An 18946-nucleotide genomic window follows, 5' to 3' on the forward strand; every position below is an offset into this window, starting at 1 on the left:
GGCTCCGAGACTCGCAGCTGCTGAATCGGCTCGGATCAGCTTGGAGTTGGGTTTCCAACTCTTTCCCGACATAACGAGCGCATTTGGTAGTGCTAGAGTTGTTGTCGCTGTGTTGTAATCACTTTTATGCATTTCCATTTCCCTTTTAATTATCTTTGGCGTCATGAATCGCACGCACCAGTCTAGACTGAACCAGATTTCGAAAGCTCATCGGTCGGGGCGAGAGTTATTGGGTTTTGCTTTGGCGCAGCCCCACCGATTCCAACTGGTCTGCCTTAGTAATCGGGATTTACCCCTGCCCAGGTGGACAATTCGGACAGCTTGCTGGGGGTTTTTAGGCGACAACCATTGGCGGTCGTCCGCACTTGGAACTGATCTCGCTAATGGAGCGCGGTGCAGCCCGAAATTACTAGTATGGTGGGGCAAACAATAATTGGCCATAAAGCCAAAATACACTTCATACCCTCGTATAATTATGAGCGTTTTACGACTCTGACGCAGGCGATTCTACTGATTGGCTGGCTCGGTGGATCAGCTCCGCTCCGTCTGGTCTTGGAGGTCAATAAATCACCAGCGCTGACTCTTCACCTGTGACATAACTCTCGTGCCAATTAAACAAACAACTTTCAGCTTGTCCGCGGCGATTAGCATTTAAATTGGGGCATCCTTAGCCCCGAGCACTGGGGGTTCGTATTGATTTATGCAAATCGCGAGCGCTCGATCGGAAAGGAAAAAACCTCCCGGACGCCGTGCGCGGAGGAGGGCTTAACGGGTCCAACAGGTCCAAGGTGCCGAGGGGCCAAGGGTGTCTTACCTTGAAGTCGGACAGGGCATCAGCACTGAAGCCAGGGAAGATCATGCGACATGTGCAAAAGTTCAGGTTCAGGAAGGAGAAGGAGAAGTAAGCAAGGCAAACAAAAGTAAACAAACCGCAAAATCCACAACAACGGCGGCTCAGAGGCTGAAGAAATACTAACAATAAAAAGTAAATGCACAGATTGTATAAAACGCAAAATAAATCTTCGGTACGTGCCCAAGTTTCCAGTGTCACGCCGCACGGCACAAGAGGCGGGGCGAATCAAACAGAGCCGCGACCTCAAACTGCCTGGTTGGCGACGAAGGCGGAGGCGGCAGAGGAGCGCTTGGACCTGGCCGTCTGACTGGCTGACAGATAAGGTGAAATGAGGCACATTCAATTTTCCACTTAATCGTATATTACGTAACGGCGGACTACTGATAGTTCATCAGTAGCGACACCTCTACCCTAAATCTAAATCTTGCATACATATATACACGGGTCCAGTCTAGAAAGTAGATCACTATTTGACTGCCACGTCGGGGGAAGCACTAGTGGCCTGGAACTTGGTCTCTAGAGCGGTGACCGTGCCCATATCGCCACATAACTTCCGGAAGAGGCCCACATATCCGAGGTCGCCGCAGGCCACTCGAATTGCCTTTAGGACACTCCACAAGGCCAGCACCAGAAAAAGAACCATGCAATACGGTTGTACGTGTTGCACAATGTTGACGTTGATCCACATCAGGGAGGTCACGAAACCGGGCAGCTGTCCCATTTCCTGAGTGGGAGAGAGAGAGAGTAATCATATGCACTCCTCTTGCAGCGGCAAAGTACTTACGAACTCATACCAAAAGCTGGGAATCATCATGTTGCTAAACCGACTTAGGCGTGAGCTAAACCTCCTGAGATCCGGAATAGGAATGTTGGACTGGAAGCGGTATTTCTCCGTAACCGGAATTCCAGTGACCGGCTCCAGCAAAATGTACGGCTCGTGATCCTTCGCGTTGGGTGTATATCCTTCGTAGTGCTGGCTCCAGTTGTAGCTGCTTCCGTAAAAGTGTGGCATCGAAAACGCAGAGGGGGCGTCATCTTTTGGGGGTAAGAATGTGTTCGATTTACCTAAGGAAACCTGTCGTTTTAAGGACGCAGAACCGTACTTATCACACACTGGGATACGTCGAACATTCCGTCGGGTAGCTTGACACCGTAGCTTGTGTCCAGGCAGCCGGGAGGCTTTTGATGTGACTGAAGCAGAGTGTAGCGGAAGGTATCAAGGCCGTTGTAGCGCTCCTGGCGCTGGTAGGTCAGCGGAAGGACCCGGCAGGACTCGATAGCCACTATGTTCAGCGGCGTATCCGGCTGGACAAAGGGCGGAAAGAGAGAGTTGTCCAGCGCTCCGGACACGTTAAAGGGGCAAGAGTTGGAGTCGTACTGACGGGTGTGCGGAAGTTGTTCCCGGATGATCACCTCGCCATTAAGGGTCTCGATGCGGAAAAAGTTTTCAATGCCGCGCTTAGGGCCGATGTTGACCGTGTAAACCTCTTCCTTCTCCTTGAGAGCCTGCGGGAAAAATCTTAGCGGGGAACCAACAAGGAAGTCTCCAGGATAGACAAGGGACTTACGTTGTATAGAACAGCGACGTTGGGTCTTATGTTCGAGATCCTGGAGAGCGTTTGCAGCAGGGGACGCGTGAACTCCCAAAGGAAGTAGTATACGCTATCTGTAACAAATATATCCTCCATCATGAGCGCTGCATCAAAACCAAAGGCTGCAAGTGGCGCCGTATGCTTGACCTTCGTCGCTGCGCCCAGGATAACGTTGTTTGTGGAGGTAATGGTCCAGTTAAGGACGTCGGGTGCCACGCTCTCCTCCGGGAGGAATTCCACTACGCGGTATCGGTGCTTGCGATACCTAACGTTTGTCTCGTTGCGATCTAAGATGTCGTTGAACCCCACGATTCTGTACACAATGGGGCCGATCTCCTTTACCTTAAGCCTGTTATCACGACCGCTGCGGAACTCCTCGGCGTTGGTCACGTTGAACACATAGTTTTTCAGTTTCCCGAATGGCGAGTTTATCCAACTGTCCATGGTGGGCATTTCCTGGCGGAAGCGTATATGTTCCCTAGCTACCAAGATGCGATAGTCCACACCACAAGACAACACGAAGAGGAATACATTGAGGCCCGCAAGGATCAGGCAGAGCAATATTTTCACCCACTGAACCGACTTCATTATTTACTAATAGTGGCTTTGACGGAATCCAGAGACGGGAGTAAATCGCGTCCGATCGAGGGAAAACACGCGATCCGTTTGAGTTGAATTCTAAATGCTTTCGGCAATGGCCGTGCAATCACTTATCACCAGCCACCGCCTTCCATTTGCTCCTCTTGTTTCATTTGAATCAAAATGGAATGAAAACAAATTTTATAAAATCAAATAGCAGAAAGGTTATCACCAAAGCAGCGAGTGCTGACTGGGAATAACAGTGATAACGACGGACCTCTGACCCGAGCATAGAAAATAGCCATAACGCAGATTGTCCATTGGATTGAGGGTAACTACTGAACAGCCTCCAGAGATGCCCCTCTTCCCGGGTGGACCTCACCGGGATAGCACTGACCTTGATCGGGAGCAGGTGTGGATGACCAACCATGGAACAGGCGACTCTGCCTGCCCTGCGGTTTTGGCAAAGGCGAGCTTATCAGGCACAGACAGATCACTCTGCTCTTATCAGTGCCGCGGGCAACCAAACGTGCAACGAAACAAATGACTCGCCATTAACGTCTGGCTTTGGCTGGTCTGTCTGATCCTCCCTGAGCTCGGAATCTCGTATTTATAGCTCATATAGCCATTAGTATGCTTCAGAATCCGGTCTGGTCCATCTACGAAGTGCGATGTGAAAATCGAAAGTGAAAATACTATAAAATAAATATAAAGGTCAAAGTGAAAAAACTATAAAATTAATATAAAGGTCAATGGTGCCCTAATTTTAGGTAGTAAACATTAATCATTTAATGTGACATGTTATAAACTATGAAAAAGATGTAGCATCCATGGCCATTCATTCATTCATGACCATTTCTTTAAGAAAGGAAATTACAGGAGATTTCATTATACTAGCATTTTAGTGGGGTTGATTTGGTTATATATATATATAAATATTTATATGTTTTCCTATTTAAATGTTGCAGTACAAGTTTGAAACCAATTTATATTATTGTAGTACTTTCCCTTGTTTGAAATTTCTTGGTATTGCATACTTTTGGGATTGTGCACGAAATTCATAACTAAGGCCACCTTAAATTGTAGTTTTTAACTATTAATAAAAATGTCCCTTTTTAAAATATATTGAATACTAATTTTGGAAATGTATTTCTTCTCATGTAAAAATATAAATGTATCCGATAAATTCTCGATCAGACTCCATCAAAAGATACGCACACAATGAGGTGAATTATAATATAACTGAGTTATATAACAGCCAATTAACCATTTATACGCAGTTACGTGCTTTTCAAAAATTGTCAAAGGCACAGCTTGTATATGGATTGCAGAAGATTACGGCCAATCTCTAATTAAAATAATATCGTTTATTGTACACATTAATGAATATAAATTGTACATTATATCGATAGTTATGTATTTATAGAATATAAATTTCATGTGCGGAACATGCCCAGCATTTGGTCTTATAAAGCACATTTGTATTCGAGGACGGAACTGCTTTATTTGAGAAACGTTTCGAGTTTTGTGACTTGATTGGACATTCAATTTCATTTCAAGGGCTTAAGAAAGCAAGAACGGGATCGATTGCTGTTTTGGTATAACAAATATTGTCTAAGTCGAAGCTTTGAGCCTTTAAGCGATCACGACTGTTTCGTTGGACTACACATCAAAATTTTTATAACGCTTACTTACACAGATAACCTACATACAATACAATAGATACAGATACACATACAAATACATACAAGTCTTCCCAGCTCCATTTCTTTTAAACTACATAGAGGCACATTCCTCCGCGGGGATGGGGGGTTTGGGATTAACATAGGGAGGTCGGATTGGGAATCGTTATAGGGATTGGGGATGGATGTGGAAGTGGGCAGGTCCCAGTTACTAGCTACGGCTTATACTACTACGAAGTCACCCGAAGATACTCGTACTGCGACCAGACAGCGACTAGAGCGCCTAGTATCTGGCGGGTTGGTTATCCTTGTTCTGCTTCTTGTTCATGTCCACCTGGGCGGTGGCCAGATAGTTGGACCCCTCCAGGTGCAGGGTGCTTTGCCGGTGCGAGTTGCGGATCAGGCAGAAGGTCGACAGCAGTAGTAGGATCACACCAAGCGTGCATAGACCAACGATTAGCGCCACGCGGATCTTAGGTGGCACTTGCTCCGCAAAGCGCATCAGGTCGGTGACCTCGTCGGGAAGGTTGTCGATGCCCTCCTCGAACCAAAGGATGGGAAAGATGATGTCCGGGAAGTTGGCTACCTGCTTGATGTCAAACACTTGGCTAACGGCCAAATTGATCTGGATACGGGCGCGCACTCTCAACGTAGTTCCCATTTTCTGCGAAAAAATGTCGTAAGTGTACGCCTGGGAGATAGATGATTTTATTGCGTCTTACAGGTTGAACGTCGAAGAAAAACTGATGCTTTTCCTTCACAGGTGGCGAAATACCTTCTACTTGCGTCCTCAGGCTTTCATCGGCCAGGTAGAAATGCGGGAAGCTTAGCATGATGGGAGAGTCTGCAGATAGCTTTACTTTTGAGTTTGATCGCTAATGGTATCCCATATTCATTCTCACCGTATTGACACAACGACACGTTGAAAAGTCCGTTGGGGGAGCATGATGGCTTGCCTGCGGGGCAGAAGCACATGTTGTCCGGGTGGCTGTCCACATCGGCGAAGACCCACTCTGGTGGTGTGAACCGGTATCCGGGCACCTCGTTGGAAGTCATTACTTCTTTCTCAAACACCAAGGGCAGGAGGCGGCAAAGATCTTTGTCGTAAACATGCAGGATGCGATCGTGGTCAATGTGCGGTGGGAAGATGGAGCCATCGGTTCCCGCCAAAGTGTTGCATGCGTCGGTGGTCCAATGGGGTAGATGGGTGCGACCATTGAAGTTGTCAATGATGCCGTATCTCCTAATGTCGTCGACACCTGTGTTCACAGTTACTCGGTCGGAGGAGGTGCCGTTCTTGCCGTACAGCAGGCCAAACTCCTCGTAGGGCAGCTTTTGCTCCTTGGGCACGACATCCTTCGCCAGCTTGAGCAGCGGATCCTCGTAGCCCCAAAGCAACTGACCCACGGACACCTGAACGAATGGCTTGATCTTCAGTATGTCCATGATACTGGCCATGGCTAGACGCAGGAATCTGAACCAAGAAATTCAGGGTTAATAATGGGGACACTTTTGAGTGGAGCTGTACTTACCGGGCCGCGTGCTTGCTCTGCGAGGTGGCGCTCAACATGGGAATGTTGGGTACAATAACCACGTCGTCTTCGGGCCCCACCGACAGATCTTCGCGGAACGAGTAGATCTTGCGAAGATTGTAGCTCAGCGTGCCATTGTCATTCTCTACGATGTTCACCTTCTCCCAGGTCTCGCTGCAGATGAGGTAATGGATTGAGCCAGATGGCTTTCATGCTACCAATTGTGATCTTTTACCTGTAAACGTAGGGTCCCACCTCATCGACAATGGCCTTGGAGCCGTTGCTGAGGAAGTCGTCCGCATTGGTTACGTTGTAGATGTACAGACTGATTCTGGGCTCCACTGGGGGCTTGGCCCACCATCCGAAGGTTTTGGCGCCGGGACGCAGGGCCACCATTCGGTCCACGACCGCATCGATCAGCACGGTGAATTCACAGGCCACCACAATGCCGCCAATTATCAGCGCCGCCGCGACGACAATCGTAATCCCTGGAAAACCAATGCGAATTGTTTAGCAATTGTTCACCGATTGCATAAATTACTGGATAAGTGGGTTGAGTCATTTGATATTAGGTGGGGAAACGTGAACTGCGTATTGCCTTTAATCGGAACTCATATTTGAGTTGGCACTCGACCGAAAACGCTCGATTGCAATGTTTGGGATGGAACATCAATATTTATAGATCGCCGATCGAGCTTTGCGAATGATTCACTGACCCTTTGACCTTTAACTCCCAGTTCTACAGTCTCCCATTATCTATAAATACGGCCAATTAGTATGGATCGAATAACTAGTCTTGTTAAAACTAACCGGATTTTGATATCCCTGCCAAGAGAACTTCGGAAATAAGAAAATTGCGGATAAGGGAATGCTCGGTAAAATAGGAAGTCATCATCTTATAACTATGTACTCTGTGATAGATAATAGCATTTTGCTCAGATACCAGTCTAACCAGTCGAGTAAACAGGAACTATAATTTCGGTTCAAAACAAGAACGTGGCACGTGGAGTTATGACACCTATGCGATAGCTTAATAAATAGCCAGCTCTGAGTACCTGTGAATCCACTCGCAATGCATTGTGGATAGGTTGTTTGATTGGCTTATTACGATAACAATCTGGAAGTCTATATGGTAATTTCTTGCATGGGAATGCTGCCGGCAATGGTGGGGGTGATTTGGAATTAACCTCCAGGTCTTATCTAAATGGAATACTTACACCATTTTCGCAGATAGGTGCTGGAGAGTTTGGTGCAAAACTTGTGTTTCGGCCCGTTCATGTTGACCAAGTCGGTTTTGGCGTTGGGTGTGGTGGAGAGCGAGGAGCGATCCGCCTGGCAGTTGTTAACTAAAATGCAAAATAAAATTATACATAAGGCATATCGCGTTGTTTTACAGAGACCTAGAGATACACGGACACACTAGCCGTAATACCGGTTAAATTGTAGTCTCAGCTCGTTAATCTATAATTGCCAGTGGCAGCCAGACAAACAGGAATTCAATACAGCATCTTGATCACTGCGTTCTGAATGACATTGGGCCTAGGCCATCGCATCGCGATCATGACTCTCAGATGGCGATCAATCTTTTCGTTTTGCCCAGTCTTTCCATGTGCAACCGCCGTATTTTAAAGAGAATCCGAGGCCCACAGACCCAAGACACGTTTTGGGGCGTGTTAGCCTTGTGCTGTTTTGACATCGCTTTGTCAATATGCGGGCTTTTGGCCGAAATCGTATTAACAGCAGCACAAAAGCCAACAAAACCAATCCGGCAGTCCAACCCAACGGCGCACTGACTCCAGAACCTTCGAGTCAGCGAACTTTGTTCCAGCAGTCGAGTGCGCCCTTCCTGACAGAGGCGGACCTTGCGCCATTAAGCGCTTTTTAATGGGCCAACAGGCTCGGTCTGCGCTGAGGTCAACCTGTGAGCTACCTTGACCGAGGCCAGGGCTGCGCAAGCGCGAAACACATGAGATACATGTATCTCTCGTTCGTAAACCGAGACATTTTTATTATTGACGATTCCAGCCACAGCGCTGTTCGCCATTATTCATATTTATAAGCGAAGCCGAAAAAACCATGCAAATGAAGCGACATGACGCCAAATGGATTTCGGCAAATAGCCCGCATGCCATTTGCAGGCGTTGCACGGCCGTAGACAATAGAAACACTTTAATTGCGATCTGATCGAGCGGTCCCTTGACGTTCGATTCAGATCCTCCAAAGTGCATACAAACGGCCGTTTACCGATGCTATATGGGATCCACGAAGTCCAGATGGAGTTATGTGGCTCGTACGCTCCACGAGTCGCCGATAATAGGGGTCTGATTTCTGATTCTTGGAGGCTGGCGAAAATGGCCAGTGATTTAACGATTTCTCCACTGTTTTAGCTAAAAGCGCTAAACTTTGCACTTTGAGTTCGCTCTAGCCTATCAACGCACACAGCCACGAAGTTTTATTATTTGCCGAGTTTACTGCGCTTTCCGAGCACCACAAGGTCGCACTTCTCCGCTTCTGGCTCTGCCCTCGCCCGCCGAACTCGAGCTGGGCTTAAATATTTGTGCTGTTGTTTTCGACTGGCTATTGGATCCACCATTGTTGGCATCGCCGCTAATGTTGCCGATGCCGATACCGATGCCCATTGAATACTAATTAACCAATAATTATTTCACCTCAAATGAATTTTCGGCGACACTGGTCGGTCAGGCCATTAATCAGTGATTTCAATTTCGGATTTGGCTACCCATGCCTTCAGCTGTTTGCCTCTTTGCCTGCTAATTGGGTTCTGCGTTCACGCCCCACTGGGCTGCTTTGTTCCGAAAGGTGACTGCAGCCGTGCAGCCTGCTCACTGCTCGGAATCAGTACCAGTCGGGCCCAAATGTTTACACAGACCGCGGACTCAGCGTTGCCAAGTGTTTACCCAGAACTTGAGCGACTCTTATCAGCGTCAAGCTCGCCGCGAAGTATGCAAATGCGTGAAACGGGAAACCCTAGACCCAACAACACCTTTCCATAACAATAGCGCCTCTCGGCATTCCGTCCAAATGCGATTTCTGATGTAATGGTTTGTTTTATTTTTGATTTCACTTGCTGTGGCTGTTCAATTAGCAGCTGCTGGCTTCCAGTTGCTGCGGCTAACGCAAATCGCCTGGCCAGAATCCAACTTCAATAGAAACTTACTTTCTAAACACACGTCTTGTATGAGCTGTGCCGAAAGCGATATAGCGGCGAAGCCATCCGCTCCTCGGCTTTGATCAGCTTGGTGGCGCAGAGATCGAGCTGAATCGTCTCATAATTTCACTGCGTTTCAGTGTTGCACAAATAAATACAAGCGGTAGTAGCTGTTTAGTGGAGGCAATTACCCTGACCCAAATTGTGAGACGCTACCCTTGCGGAGGGTATTACATTCAGAGTCGCACTCCTACAAGTCACTGTCAACCAAGATGTCTGTACTATTTCTTGCCTCTGAAGGGAAAAATATGGGTGTCTTTTGAAAGACACTTTTACAACCCACCCAACTAGATTTTCCACATGTTTTCAATCAAAGCTCCAAGCAATTCCCTAACACAGCTGTATAGAGTAGTTAAAACTTCGGACAGACCCCTCTTTCTATGATCCCGCTGATTATGGACGCTGTGGCACTGACCGTCCAAAAAAGTATGCCAGCGGATGACAATTCACTTGTCGTTTTGTCGTGCCGTGCTGCATTTGATAATACGCAACGAAATGGGTTTTACATTTAGGCCTTAAACCATGTTGGCGTCGTCGTCAATGGCGTGACAGACATGTGCGGACTGAAGTGGTTCATCTTGGACTTTCAGTGGGTCAGTTCCGCTGTGGGAGAGGCAGGGGACTTCGGAGTGCGAAGCGTGGCTTGCGATGGCTTTCTCAGTGAAATGTGCCAACAGCTGGCTAAGACAAAGCCACCCAATTGTCACCTCAATTAGATGACCAACTGGGCACAGCGGCAGGGCAAACCGACCTGATGACGGAGATGGCCCAAAGCTCTTTGCTGCTGCAACCTTCACATAATCGTCTTCGTTATGTGGTCAAAAGCTGGCTGGCCGTTCATTTATTTACAAGTATTTATCTTAGGGTTTCTGGCCTGCGCATGCTTAATTTCGGATCTCGCGTCTTGTAAATGTGTGTTTGGCGTTGCTTTTTATTTGATTTCGCTGTGAGTCGCTGCTTCGTGGCAGCCCGAGTGAAGTGCAGAGCGAAATTTCACTTTTTCCACACAAGTAATCATAAAACTATGCACGTACATCAAATGCGCTTTTGGCAGGGCCGCAGACAGCGTTTAGACGCGGAGGCAGCACAGAAACCGAAGCAGAAATAAAAACACAAACACTGAAAAATCATAGCCCCCAAGCATATTCAATGATTTTCCGCTTTTGTAGCGCTGCTAAGCGAACTCGCTGTCGAAGTGGTTTCATTTTGGCTGACTGGGCAAGGTCTTGCTTAACCAGCGCTCTGATTGGAGTCGAAGCTGATGACTGGGATGCGGCTCGCACTGCTGCCCCAACCAACACTCTCTTACTGCCACTGGTGCCTCGTATCTGGTGCGGCAGGTTTGATTCGGGCTGGACGGGCTGGACAGGCTGGAAACCACAGGCATTTCCAAACAGCCATGCCAACTCACTCACTCACACTGTTTTTGACGGTAACTCGGACTTGCGGCGGTCCGATGTGCAAGCCAAGATTCTTGGGCCCGGGCTATAACGTGGAAGGTAATCGTTGATCGGTGAGCAGGTAACGTTAAGCAACAACCGCCGGTAAAAATCGTTAACGACTCGAACGCTCGCAGTGCCGTCGAGTAACTGAAGTCGCCGTCTTCAAGTGGCCCCCCAACGTAAGATCGTAAGATGTTCAGGCGGCGAAAGCTCGGCTTCGCGTTGCGACAAAGCACAACTGGAAAACCTGATAAACAGGTAGGCGAAACCCCCAGCCCGGCAGGTGGGTAGCAAAGCAAAAGCGAGAGTGAGCAAGCGGGAGCTTTTGGGTTTTGCTAGTGCAACGCATGCGATCAAAGCTCGAGCGGATCGGCATCGGGCGAGGCGGTCCATGCGGTTGCCAATGTTTGGACCAGGCTGATAAAACGAGTTTGTTGCCTTGCCTTGCATTGAAGTCTTTCGTTTTGTTGCGTTGCGCGTTTCGTTTTATGCTGCTAACTCCAAAAATATCACTGATTGCCACACCAACACTCGTCCACTCGCGGATTATGATATCTGTCGTTAGTGCTCCTCTCGCGGTTGTGGTAGTTGTGGCAGGTGACTCACGGGGTGGTTACCAAACTCAGCACAATAACCACATCCACGAGCGACGACAGGTTGCAGTACGCAGAATGTATGCAAAGTTGACAGCTTCAGCTATCGCAAATTATTGTTATTGCCGATGGAGCTTTTTGCCTGCATTGCGAAAGGTTTCTTTGCTGCCTGCCCAGAATCAAGATCTCGCCAATGCGAAGTTTGGGATATGCGCGATTTAGCTGTGAAAAAACCTGGCTTCAGAAACTTGCTGTATTTAAATAATCAATCAACAAGGGGAAATCAATGAAGCTAATGCGATTCACTGAATTGCCCAGGTTTTCTTTTCAGAGACGGACTTCTTAGTAAACAGCTGGAGAAATTCCGTCTGGTGAATCGTTTCTGCTGCATTAAAAAATTGTAGAACAGTCCGTCCGTCATTAACTGGGATTTGCTAAATAAACAAGTGAGCTGTTTCCCCATACAAATTTTAAAATCTAATATTATAGGAATGCTGTGTCATTAATGCACGGAAAATACAACGGACACATAGAAAAATCTAAAGTTCACCCTGAAAATATAGTGTACTTTCAGTTGCATGGCGGTGGCGCATCTGGTTGCCTTATATGTGACACAACATGATCCAATATGAGCCTTAACTCTTGGGCAATCGTCATACACAAATATGAATATCATTCTACATTTCTTTGTAATACATACATAGAAGGTAGGCCAAGACAATATCGCCCCAATGCTTGTGACATTCCACGCCAAGTCCAACCACACATAATCACCTTAATGGAGACCCGTATCCGAGGCTTGACTCCGCGGTGACTTTGCATGCCAATAAGGCTAACCGGGTTGCATGCGACCTTTCTGTTTATGTAAACTGTCGTACAAAGTGGCGCATTTGTTGCTGTAAATGATGCAATAAATAATAACAAAAGCACCGCGAAAACAACAACGGTGTACGCATATGCTAATTCAGCTCCCGTGGCGTGTCATCAATTGCCTCCCCCACTCAGTCACAAAAGTCTTAAATCTATAATGATTCCATTTCTGACTTACTATGCAGAATGTCATCCAACTGCATGGCCAACGATCAGAGTTCCATCAAGAGTTCCGGAGTTCCAAAGGGTTTGGAGCACTTTCCCAACTGTTTGGCTTCAGTACAGAGTAGTGGTGTTCTGATATTCGATTGTGTTTGTGACCTGTTTGGCACTTTACTGCCTGGCAACCGGGTTGATAAGCCAGCTCCCTCGGGTGATAAGATTCCTGTAGGCGGTCGCAGGGAAGTGGGCACTAGCCGATAATAGCCGGCACGAGCAAACATCTGTCGAGGGCGGCTTAAGCGAGGCCCTAAAACAAGTTTAAGTAACTCATTTAGCCCCTTGAGCTGTCAGCCGGACTTGAACACCGCACAAAAAACTGCTCCGTCGAGAGTGCGCAGGTAAATATTTCAGGCAGGTCTGCGAAATTGAGGGGCCATTAGCTAGCACGGCAGATTGAGAGATTGAATACCCGTGCGCGTCAACCGATCCGAGGAAAACAAAAAGTTCAGAGGGGCTATCGCATTGTGCTGATCCGAAACCCGATGAAGTCGGCAATAGGCAGGCATTTCGGGAAAGGGACGTTTTGAATTGATAAAGCTAAGCTCATTTACACTTGGGGTTCAATAACACGGCTCCGGCGGGGGTATTTGCGATCTTCCGGCCTTTCTGCCAGCTCAATAATCCAAGAAGGGGCGTGATCAGCCAGTTTAAATACGTCCTCGTCTCAAAATTACGAACGAAAGCAAGGTATGAGAGCATATTCAGCATCTGTGTATTCTGTGTATCGTCGGAGTTCTCAGAGTGCATTTCCCCGCCGTTAATTACTTGGGTAATCCAAATGCAGGCCCATTGAAGGTGAAGGGGACCTAAAGTACTTAAGTGATAATTAAATTGTTTTGGCGACAGTGCACACCTAAAAATAGCCGATAATAATAATTTGTAAATATTTGCATCTGCATGCACTAATAAAAAATCAAAACGAAAACAAAACATTGAGTGGTTTATTTACACTTTTTAAAGGAAATCTATGAAGCCCCCCGATTCTGAGCCTCCTCCCTAACTGATCCAGTCTGATTCCATAATAATGATGCGCAGACGAAGCTGGAGCGGAACGAGCAGCTGGAGGGTTGCTACATCTTCTCTATTGCCCCGAGTGGATTCTTTGTTTTGACGATTTGCTTTGCACTTTGTCTCGCGGGTACGCACAAAGCTGCTACGTAGTAAACAAGGGATCCCGATTTCTTGATTTCTCGACAGCGCAGTCGGCGCCAGCTCCGTCCAGCGGTAATCTGCAATCATAGCTGACCGCATGCCCGGTTATCAGTGCGGCGGCAGCGGCGTCGACCTAGGCAGCGACGGCAACGGCGACGGCAAAGAATGAGGAAAGAGGAGCGACTGCTCTGCTGGCATTGCTCAGTTCAGTTGCCCAGCTCGAACTGATTCCGTCCGATTCCGACGTCGTAGTAATAACTTGTTTGGTCGGCAGTACGCACAGTCCAGTCCAGCGGAGAACCAGTCCCAGTTCCAGGCCCGCTCTCTAATCCCAGCGCAGATCGGATCGCCGCGAAACGGGCCAAATCTAATCGGTTCCTGTAAAATCCCAAATAAGAAGACTTTACTCGTTGAGTTTTTGTAAGAAACTGGTTTTATTTGGAAATATCTTCGGTTTAGATAGGTGACATGAGAATCGCATCTTAAAGTAAATGGCCTACGCAGAGGCCTAAGTAAATAGTCCCCGCCTTATCGAGGTCCCACGCTCGGGCACATCTGCCTATCTTGAGCGGCGAGGACCTTATCTGTGGTCTCCCACTAAGGGACTATTTTAGGAGGCGGGGAACGATCTCAAGTGACTGACTCATGTAGTGTGCACTTAAATTACATGTTTTTGAGCAATGCACCCATGTCGCCTTAGATAACAAAATCCTAAATATAATTTATCGCTCTCGATTCATTTACATAAGATATGAACGGAGCCCAAAATTGTAAGTCTTTAAATATATTCGTGTTCATGTGTGAACAGTTCCGTAAGGTTCTCGGCCAGATAGTGCGTGGGCCGGCCCGAGTATGTAGCTAATAGCTAATCGCAGCAAAGCAAAAATTTGCAAGTGGATCAACCGGTGGCAGTGGGCCAAACTCGTACTCCGTGCGCAGATAATCAAATTCCGCAAGGCAGTCCGTCTTTAATTGCTGCTTTTGACTGGAAGTGGCGGCGGAAGCTAGTCCGCGCTAGATTCGTGCACTAGCATCTGGGCAGGAAAACTGCAGTACGGTTGTAAAACCTGATATTGCTCCAGCTCTAACTCTAGCTCCAACTCTACGCTCCAGCTGCAGCTGGAATTAAAACAACAACAGACCAGCCAGTGCGATCGAGCCCACAAAAGAGACGGCGACAAAACAAAGAAGCGGGCGAACAAAGAACGCGCAGCAACAAAAGAACGAAGGAACACAGAGGCACAGGCACACCAGCACTGATACAGACAGCAGATACAAAACGAGTCTGTCGCACAGATACATCTCATAGGTGGGGTGCATCCAGCAGGAGCATCTATCGGTAGGGGAGCGAAACGAGACCCGAAAAAACCCAATAAACACGACTGTGTTCAGCCAGCGTTAACGCGACGAAATTGTTAATTAAGACGCCAAATGTTTGGCAGACTTCGAAAGTGCGGAGCACTGAACAGCGAGTAAACAACGAGAAAGAGAGTGGCAGAGAACGCCAGATAAGCGCGTGTGGGTGCAGTTCGTCTCCGAGAGAGTGGTTCCGATTCCAACGGAGCGCGCACGTTTGTGTTGCCCACCGAAAATCAGCTGGTGCCCAAAGCTCATTCCAAGTGCACGCTGATCGTGACCGCGCTCTCTGCAAGCGCTCTCCAGCTCAGTGCCACCCACTCACCCCCTTTCTATCGCCACGCATCACGTTATCAGCCAATGCCTCTTTTCTGCAACTGAATCGAAGAGGAGGAGCGCAGAGGGAAGTACGAACCATTTGCGATCTCGAGAGGTCGACAAGTAAGTTAGAGCAGAGTAAAACCATACCATCCTTAGATCAGACCCTAAGATATCATAGTAGAAGCAATCACGGCCCAGGACTCAAAATTGTTTCAAGATTTCGTTTGACCACCGATTTAAGATAGCCCTCGGTTGATCTCGAAGGTTCCAGAAAGCAGAGAAGAGTGCCTCGGACTTTTTTCAGATTGGTCCTATCTTATTTGAAAACAGCTAGTTCCACTATCAATTTAATCGTTTCGCCCGACCGTTCAACCAATTATTTCAATCCCGTTCACATTCGAGTTCAAGATCGAGCGCATTATTGGAAAATTTCAACGCCCGGGGAGCGCCTTATCGGATGCCGTTGACCCGATTTCAGAGTTGGCGAATCGAACTAAATCTCAACTCTATACATATAGTGCACATACTGATACGTGTTGTTTCCATTTAATAATGAATTAATGCCTAGTAAGTATGTGCCAAGCTTATGTACGCAGGAGCTGCTGATAAGACTAGAACACATACGGTTGAACTTTGAATTCAGCACGGGCAGATCCACAAGCTCCGGAGCAACCAAGGCTCTCGGAATCGAAACCCCGATTAGTTCGTGGAAACATCTGTAAGCGCATGGTTAAAAATCTGTCCGGTGCGTTAAAAATGGTTTAAAATTTGCACAACGAGCCAAGAAATTTATTTAGGGTCTTCAACGTATTAACTATTAGGTGTGAATTATAGCAACTTAAAAGGAGAGGTGCTCAGGAGTCGACAGTGTTCTTATGTGTTCAATGAACCCCGAGTTCCTAGGCTAATATATAGCCCAGCCTGATAAGCTTAGTTATGCCAAACGATTCCTGGGTTGAGCCACGTGTTCCGCATTTATAAAGATAACCCACTATATAAATTTAATATTAATGAACAAGATTTTGAATTCCAGCTAAGTTACATGTTGCTCGTGTTTACTTTCTGAAACGGGGACAACATCTGTATAGCATAACGACATTTACGACATTTACTACTCCCATTTCAGCGTGCAGCGACAGACTATCTGAAAACAATGTCACATACCAAAGATGCAGAGATGCCCATGCCAGCTCGGCAGGAATCTGATCGTACAGCGGCCCCATCCGTTCCTAAATCCCTCACTCTGAACTCCACACGGAGTGGGGTGGGCACGGGAAACTTCGGGGGATACGGCATGACGAACGGGGCCGAGAAACCTTCTGTGCTGCACATGATAATGGAAGCCTTGGGTCTGCGCAATCAGGCTCAAAACCGCGAGCCAACATCCAAGGATATTGGAACGCTGATAAGTGAGTAGAGCACTCCCGGCAAGCGCGACATGCTTGATTAATGCGGTTCACTTTTTTCAGTGCTAGGCGTAATGTTTTTGCTCTTTGTAATCAGCGTGACCGGATTCTTCGTAATGTGGTTCACCGAATATTACAACAACACCATTCTGGAGGTGAGTCTATCGTACATCCTGTGTATCGTGGTGTTCCTAATTTCAACTGATCTGCAGAACCTGATCCTGGCCGAGAACTCGGATACCGCTAATAGTTGGCTTAACCCCGATCCTAAGTACGACACTTTGCTAAAGGCTCACATTTTTCACTACCCCAACATCGATGACTACTTAGCAGGGCGGGCCGATAAAATAAAGGTCGTGGATGTGGGACCTCTCACCTACCAGGAACACACTGTTAAAGATGAAGTTTCCTTTAACAAAAATTTCACTGTTAGCTTCAGGGTAGGTCTCCAATCAATGTAATCAAACTACACGATTTAAAAATATGTTTTTCAGGACCGCAAGTCTTATAAGTTTCTCCCGGAAAAGTCGTCTATTGGGGAACACGAAGTGGTTAGGGTGCCCAATGTGCCCCTTATCTCTGCCGCCGGACCAGTTAAGCGCATGAAGGCTTTTGAACGCTTAGCTGTATCTACTTGGATCAAACAATTCAAGGAGCCTCTCTTTAAGGAGCTTACGGTTTCCGAATATCTCTGGGGTTATGAGGACAGCATTATCAAGTTGAAATCACTGGGCAGAGGCCGGCGACGATTTGGTCTTCTGATGAGCGTAAGTTGAGAAAGAAATTGGTTATTGGTTTGCTAATCAAAATATGTTATCCATTAGCGCAATGGGACTAGTGTGGATTCGGTCCAGCTTAACACAGGCGAGGACGACATCACCAAGTTCAGCATCATTACCCAGTTTAACGGCATGCCCCAGTTGGACTACTGGGAGGGCGATGAGTGCAATCGCATCGACGGCTCCGAGCCTTCTATGTTCTCACCGCATTTGCTGCAGGATCGCAGCACCGTTAATGTATTCCTCCAGGTGCTGTGCCGCAAGGTGCCGCTTCACTTCGAAAAAGAGGTTACCATCTACAACGACATTGATGTTCTGCGCTACCGGACGCCAATGGACGTATTCAGCCATCCCTCCAAAAATCCTGCGAACCAGTGCTATTGTCGCAACACTGAACTGTGCTTGCCCAGCGGAGTTATCAACGCCACCAAGTGCTACGGAGATGCGCCCATTTTTCCCTCGTTCCCACATTTCTTCACGGGCGATCCGGTGCTGTACCAAGACTTTGAGGGTATTGAACCAGACGCAGCAGTGCATCAAACCTATGCCGACATCCATCCTCGATTCGGTTTTCCAATTAGCGGCGCGTCCCGTGTCCAGATAAACATAATGCTGGACAAGACGCCGATATTGAGAAGTAAGCGCAAATACCAGATAACCTTCTTTTGGACAAATACTGTATGTACTGGTTTTTTTAGATCAGGGCGGTAGATTGAAGAACACTACCATCCTTCCTCTTATGTGGATCGAGATTACGTCGGGAGACTTTTCCGAGGAGGTGCTCCACACGCTGTACTTAAGCACCTTTGGTCTAAATGCCATTCAGCAAACTCTTAAATACGGCACCCTGCTCATATCGGTGACATCGTTCAGCCTGATCGTAGCCGGCGTCTATTACCTGAACAGCAGGCGGGAGGAGCAGCTCCAGGAGAGCAAGACGTCCGCTGAGCTGGAGGCACTGAACGGCGGTGAGAACATCATCGTTGTGCACCACATTGACATGCCCGTTCCACTGCCCGTTCAAGAGGGGGGCAACCATCAGGGAACGTAAAAGTGCCATTAGTTGTTTAGTTAAGGGCGGGTATGGGGAAAGTTCAAACTTAAATGAGATTTTCGAATTTGTCTGTATAATTATAGAATAGTTTGTAAACATAGAGTCGCCAGTTACCTTTAGTCTTTAGTCATCTGATGTATATATATGTAGAATCGTTCAATAAACTGTTCATTACCTATAACTCTTAATATTTATATGCTGTCCCTATAATAAATTCAATTGGCCACATTGCAACACTTATTTGCCCAAGGAAAGATGATGTTCATGTAGCAAATATTTTATTG

The 18946-nt window shown here is 47.3% G+C and overlaps 3 protein-coding genes across 7 annotated transcripts; 1 reads left to right on the forward strand and 2 right to left on the reverse strand.

Annotated features, from left to right (window-relative positions):
* Window positions 1-1196: 1196 nt before the first annotated feature.
* On the reverse strand, window positions 1197-3132 carry LOC117137809 (scavenger receptor class B member 1). The gene is made up of 4 exons (XM_033299488.1): window positions 2422-3132; window positions 1957-2359; window positions 1638-1888; window positions 1197-1577 (listed from the first exon to the last, which is right to left on the reverse strand). Exons 1-4 carry the CDS (start codon window positions 3031-3033, stop codon window positions 1320-1322), a joined length of 1524 nt encoding a protein of 507 aa, XP_033155379.1. The 5' UTR covers window positions 3034-3132; the 3' UTR covers window positions 1197-1319.
* A 1239-nt stretch (window positions 3133-4371) lies between these two features.
* On the reverse strand, window positions 4372-12641 carry LOC117137808 (lysosome membrane protein 2). Of its 2 annotated transcripts, none has more exons than XM_033299486.1 (7): window positions 12551-12641; window positions 7456-7584; window positions 6474-6726; window positions 6239-6412; window positions 5609-6180; window positions 5429-5550; window positions 4372-5370 (listed from the first exon to the last, which is right to left on the reverse strand). In XM_033299486.1, exons 1-7 carry the CDS (start codon window positions 12573-12575, stop codon window positions 4990-4992), a joined length of 1656 nt encoding a protein of 551 aa, XP_033155377.1. In that variant the 5' UTR covers window positions 12576-12641; the 3' UTR covers window positions 4372-4989. The 2 variants fall into 2 exon arrangements, with proteins under 2 accessions (XP_033155377.1, XP_033155378.1); XM_033299487.1 differs by lacking the exon at window positions 12551-12641 and adding an exon at window positions 10887-11062.
* A 1014-nt stretch (window positions 12642-13655) lies between these two features.
* Window positions 13656-18843, forward strand: LOC117137807 (scavenger receptor class B member 1). Of its 4 annotated transcripts, none has more exons than XM_033299482.1 (7): window positions 13656-14166; window positions 16550-16832; window positions 16893-16984; window positions 17042-17269; window positions 17324-17596; window positions 17654-18245; window positions 18307-18659. In XM_033299482.1, the coding sequence occupies exons 2-7, from the start codon at window positions 16577-16579 to the stop codon at window positions 18657-18659; spliced, it is 1794 nt and encodes a 597-aa protein (XP_033155373.1). In that variant the 5' UTR covers window positions 13656-14166; window positions 16550-16576. The 4 variants fall into 4 exon arrangements, with proteins under 4 accessions (XP_033155373.1, XP_033155372.1, XP_033155374.1 ...); XM_033299481.1 differs by lacking the exon at window positions 13656-14166 and adding an exon at window positions 14476-15543; XM_033299483.1 differs by lacking the exon at window positions 13656-14166 and adding an exon at window positions 15982-16168.
* The last annotated feature ends 103 nt before the right edge of the window (window positions 18844-18946 follow it).

Source organism: Drosophila mauritiana, chromosome 2R (genome assembly GCF_004382145.1).
Source record: "Drosophila mauritiana strain mau12 chromosome 2R, ASM438214v1, whole genome shotgun sequence".
NCBI classification, from domain to species: Eukaryota; Metazoa; Arthropoda; class Insecta; order Diptera; family Drosophilidae; genus Drosophila; species Drosophila mauritiana.